At 40.4% G+C, this 5,380-nt stretch overlaps 1 protein-coding gene across 1 annotated transcript; it reads right to left on the bottom strand.

Annotated features, from left to right (window-relative positions):
* Positions 1-1,255: 1,255 nt before the first annotated feature.
* Positions 1,256-5,250, bottom strand: med6 (mediator complex subunit 6). The gene is made up of 8 exons (XM_034303125.2): positions 5,149-5,250; positions 4,437-4,596; positions 3,654-3,745; positions 3,483-3,565; positions 3,074-3,182; positions 2,442-2,557; positions 2,256-2,283; positions 1,256-1,944 (listed from the first exon to the last, which is right to left on the bottom strand). Exons 1-8 carry the CDS (start codon positions 5,168-5,170, stop codon positions 1,814-1,816), a joined length of 741 nt encoding a protein of 246 aa, XP_034159016.1. The 5' UTR covers positions 5,171-5,250; the 3' UTR covers positions 1,256-1,813.
* Between the last annotated feature and the right edge of the window lie 130 nt (positions 5,251-5,380).

The raw sequence follows: 5,380 nt of genomic DNA on the forward strand, positions 1-5,380 counted from the left end.
TCCCCTGCGCCTCCACACCTCCAGCACCGGCGCCTGGGACTTGTAGTTTCATTACCCGCTAGCTGACTAGCAACATAACCTCTGTATTTACTGTGAGAAAACTACAAACGCCTAATTGTTGTTTTTTTTCCTCCCTTGAACGATAATTATGAATATTTATATTTATGAATATTCATACATGTAATAATTATGAATATTTGTATTTATGAATATTCATAAATGGCATAATTATGAATATTTATATAAGCTCACTACTGGTCTGAGCCATCGTTAGCAAGGACTAGCCACACGCTAACACTAGCATACCACCGCGTTTGTACCAGAACAAGCGATTTAATAATAATAATAATAATAATGATAATAACTTTACTCTAATTACTCTAAGACTCTGTTTTAATGAAATAATAATAGATGTGAACATGTACAGTGTGTGCTCTGTAGTCAGAATTAGCTACAGAGATTAGCAGCACAGAAACTCGGAGCTCTGCAGCGCCTGAGGAACGGACATTAGCCGTAGCCATGGAAACGCGCAAAACACCCCCACGTCTTTCTGATAAAGAAACACTCAGTTTAATTACTAATTATTACTCGGATAATATAATAATAATATAATATAATATGATGATACAAAATGTTTGATATAAGCAGGTATAGAGTTAAATCCTGCCGTTAATCTGCATTCCTCACTGCTTTAACTGCATTTAGTTCAATGTGTGTTACAGTAATAACAGTCCCCCAGGTTTATTGTGTGTTACAGTAATAATAGTCCCCCAGGTTTATTGTGTGTTACAGTAATAACAGTCCCCCAGGTTTATTGTGTGTTACAGTAATGACAGTCCCCCAGGTTTATTGTGTGTTACAGTAATAATAGTCCCCCAGGTTATATTGTGTGTTACAGTAATAACAGTCCCCCAGGCTTTATTGTGTGTTACAGTAATAACAGTCCCCCAGGTACACTGGGTGTTACAGTAATAACAATCCTAGTCCAACATGTATTACAGTAATAACAGTCCCCTGCCTAATGTGTGTTACGGTAACAATAGTCCCCCAGGTTTATTGTATGTTACATTAATAACAGTCCTCCAGTCTATTGTGTGTTACAGTGATAGTGGTCCACTGTCTACTGTGTTGCAGTAATAACGGTTCCCATCTAAGTGTATACACTGTGTGTTACAGTAATAACAGTCCCCAGTGGCTCGGAACAGCACACAGACTGATAGACAATGAGAGACATGCGTTCATATAAACAATGGAGTCTACAACGCATCATTTATTCAACAAATTACAACCATAATTTATCATTTTGTTCCTTTTAACAGCCAAACCTCTAAAAATGATTTATTTATAAAAGCACATACCCACCTATTAGCAACATGTGTAATGACAGGTATTAGCTTCCACTCAGTATTGTGTTGCAGTTTGTACAAAAGTCCAGATGTATAAAAAAAATCACTATTTACACAACAAACACAAGATTTACAAGAACGTTTAAAAAAAAGAGAGAAAAATAAGAAGGGTAGGTTTGTGGTGAGGGTTCAGGTGGAGGGAAAAAACATACAGAAAAAGATCTGAAAATATGGTGAAGGAACATTGTGGTGAAGAAGATGAGATGTGAAGATGTTCACTGTGCTACGGTCAGCAACATCAGCCTTCACACAGCGAACACGTCTCAGCTGAACGACTGCATCTGGGTTAAGGACAGTGTGGACACTTTATTTCTGGTAAACGGTCACCTTCAGCATTATATAGCGTTAATACTGCAGTGTGTGTGTGTGTGTGTGTGTGTGTGTGTGTGTGTGTGTGTGTGTGTGTGTCACTGCAGGCGTGCTCGTTTCTCAGGTGGAGGTTTAGTGGTTCCTGAAGCTGCGGGGGGTTTAATGGCCACCTCTCGCTCTTCCTGTTTCGCTGCTTCTGCCGGAAGCTCCGCCTCCTTTTTCACCTCCACTACACACACACACACACACACACACAATATTTATATTTAGTAATTATTTTACAAACTTAGTGGACTTCAAATTAAGAATGAATATTTATTACTATATAACGTTTAACAGATATACAGTGTGTTATGAGCCGCAAAAACAGAAATAAAAATCTAAAAATTATTCTAAATTCGCCGAGCTTAGGGATTAATAAGAGAATTCTCATGTAATAAAAAGTGTGAGGTTTAATTCTACAGAAATATAGAATTATTTTTGCTTTAACAGATATAACGTGTTTGATTTATTTCTACAGAGAGTGAAGTGAGAGTTTACCTGGAACTGGCTTCTCTCCTGGTTTAGGCTACAAACAAATAAATAACCATCAATTATTTAACATTCAGAAATAAACACACAGTTTCAGATTAAAACACCACATTAATGTGTGTGTGAGAGAGAGAGAGACCCCTGAAGTGTGTGTGTGTGTGTGTGTGTGTGTGTGTGTGTGTGTGAGAGAGAGACCTGGTAGAACATGGGAGGGAATTTGTTCCTCAGGTCGAGCAGCAGTGCGTCGACTCTCTGTCTCTGGAACAGTGAACTCGGCTCCTCTTTCTTCTTCTGCTTAGGCTTTACTTTCTCTACACACACACACAAACACACACACACACACACACACACGTTATATCATCAGGACATAAAAGCAAGTGAAAGGTTTTGCGTGTGTATATGAATGTATATGAGAGAGAGAGAGAGAGAGAGAGAGAGAGAGCGTGTGTGTTTATGTGTATGCGTGTGTATGTGTAAATGAGTGTTTGTGTGTATATGTGAGTGTGTGTATGTGTGTGTATGTTAGTGTGTGTGTGTAAATGTGTGTGTATGTGTGTGTGTATGTTAGTGTGTGTGTGTAAATGTGTGTGAATGTGTGTATGTATGTTAGTGTGTGTGTAAATGTGTGTGTGTGTGTGTGTATGTGTAAATGAGTGTTTGTGTGTGTGTGTATATGTGTGTGTGTGTATATTAGTGTGTGTGTGTAAATGTGTGTGAATGTGTGTATGTATGTTAATGTGTGTGTAAATGTGTGTGTATGTTAGTGTGTGTAAATGTGTGTGTATGTTAGTGTGTGTGTGTGTGTGTGTGTGTGTGTGTGTGGTCACCTCGTTCCTCCTGGTCTTTAAAATGCCACCAGTAGCCCTTTGATGGATGATAACGGCAGAACGACATCGCTTCATCAAACGCTGACTGGATCCCATGAACTGCTGACAGCTACACACACGCACACACACGCACACGCACGCACACGCACGCACGCGCACGCACGCGCACGCACGCGCACGCACGCGCGCACACACACGCACGCACACACACGCACGCACACACACGCACGCACACACACGCACGCACACACACACACAATTTATATTACTATTATTACTAGTAGTATTTTCTCTGATCCTTAGAGTCTGTTATATGAACTTCCTCATTAAAAACCCTTTTTCCACCACGAGATCAGGAACTTTATCAGGAACAGTTCCTGCAGAAAGAGGAACCCATCCAGGAACTCACCACTCTGGAGCTGATGACTGACCCGAGATCAGGAGCCTGATACACCACACCGGCGATGATGTAATAATCAGCCAGAGGAATCACTGCAGAGAGAGAGAGATTTAAGTGAGTTTATCATCAGTAATGTGTGTAAGTAATTGTGTGTGTGTGTGTGTTAGAGGTAAATCTGACGTTGTGCAGGTGATTGTCTCTGCTGCTTCCTGATGATGTAGAGAATCGGCTCCTGAGCGTGCAGCAGAATGTACTCCACTCCAACCATCTGCCTACACACACACACACACACACACACACACACACACACAGGCAGTGTAAATAATAGCTGCATTAGAACTTTACTGAAAGCAGACAGAGGAGGTTTAAACAGAGACAGGCGGAGTGTGTGTGTGTGAGACAGAGTGTCTGTGTGTGTGTGAGAGAGAGAGAGAGTGTCTGTGTGTGTGTGTGTGTGTGAGAGAGAGAGTGTCTGTGTGTGTGTGTGTGTGTGAGAGAGAGTGTCTGTGTGTGTGTGTGTGTGTGTGAGAGAGAGAGTGTCTGTGTGTGTGTGTGTGTGTGAGAGAGAGAGAGTGTCTGTGTGTGTGTGTGTGTGTGAGAGAGAGAGTGTCTGTGTGTGTGTGAGAGAGAGAGAGTGTCTGTGTGTGTGTGTGTGTGTGAGAGAGAGAGTGTCTGTGTGTGAGAGAGAGAGAGTGTGTGTGTGTGAGAGAGAGTGTGTGTGTGTGTGTGTGTGAGAAGTGAGTGTGTGTGTCTCTGAGAGAGAGAGAGAGTGTGTGTGTGTCTGAGAGAGTGTGTGTGTGTGTGTGTGTGAGAGAGAGAGAGCAAGTGTGTGTGTGTGTGTGTGTGTGTGTGTGTGTGTGTGAGTGAGAGAAGTGAGTGTGTGTGTCTCTGAGAGAGAGAGTGTGTGTGTGTGTGTGTGTGTGTGTGTGTGTGTGTGAGAGAGAGAAGTGAAGCTAAACGTACTTGAGGTGGTCCAGAGTGAGTCTCTGCATCTTCACCACCTCGTTGTTGCAGGTTCTGTCGTAAAACGGGTTGCTCCTCTCTGAGAAATAATCCAGCACGTTCCCCGAGTTCAGCATCGGCACCCAGCTGCTGTCCACCCACGAGATCCCCAGCAGGTTATCTGCCACGAAGACGCAGGAAATAATCACGATAAACACACGATCATCATAGAGAGACATTCAGCAGTACAATCTACTCCAATAATAATAATAATAATAATAATAATAAACCTGCAGATTTTATCTACTCTAATAATGACAATAACAATAATAATAATTTTGAAAATAAAAATTTACAACAATAAACCTGTAAATTTAATCTACTGTAATAATAATAATAATAATAATAATAATAATTGTATTTATAACTACCACGTAGTCAGGCAGAAAAAGAGAAGAGAATTAAGTATTCAACATGACAGAATGGAATAATCACCTGACTCACAACTCACCTAAAAAATAACATTAAAAATAAAACATACTGAAACCGGTATTTAGCCAGTTAGCCATTTAGCTAATCTTTAAAGTTAAAAACTGAGGGAAATCCATATTTGTCTATAAATTTCACCGACTGTGGATTTCAGTCATTTTCCCCTCAATCAACACCTCAACATTAAATGACATTAATAGCTCTGTTTGAGGAACATAATTCCTAAAATCTGAGGCTAGTTTACCTCTCAGGTCCACAGCCGCCATGTTGGTTTGTAGGAGACGCAGGAAATGACGCGATTCAGGCTTTTATTTTATTTTTTGCAGCGGAAACAGCACGACATCTGAGATACAAAGAGCATAAAGCAAAGGGAGTGAAAAATATACAAACAAAGGAAACCTCAATCAGCAGGAAAAAAGTTCTTAAGAAATGTGTTGTTGTTATTATTATTATTATTATTATTATTATTATTATTA

Source organism: Pangasianodon hypophthalmus, chromosome 3, assembly GCF_027358585.1.
Source record: "Pangasianodon hypophthalmus isolate fPanHyp1 chromosome 3, fPanHyp1.pri, whole genome shotgun sequence".
Taxonomy (NCBI): domain Eukaryota; kingdom Metazoa; phylum Chordata; class Actinopteri; order Siluriformes; family Pangasiidae; genus Pangasianodon; species Pangasianodon hypophthalmus.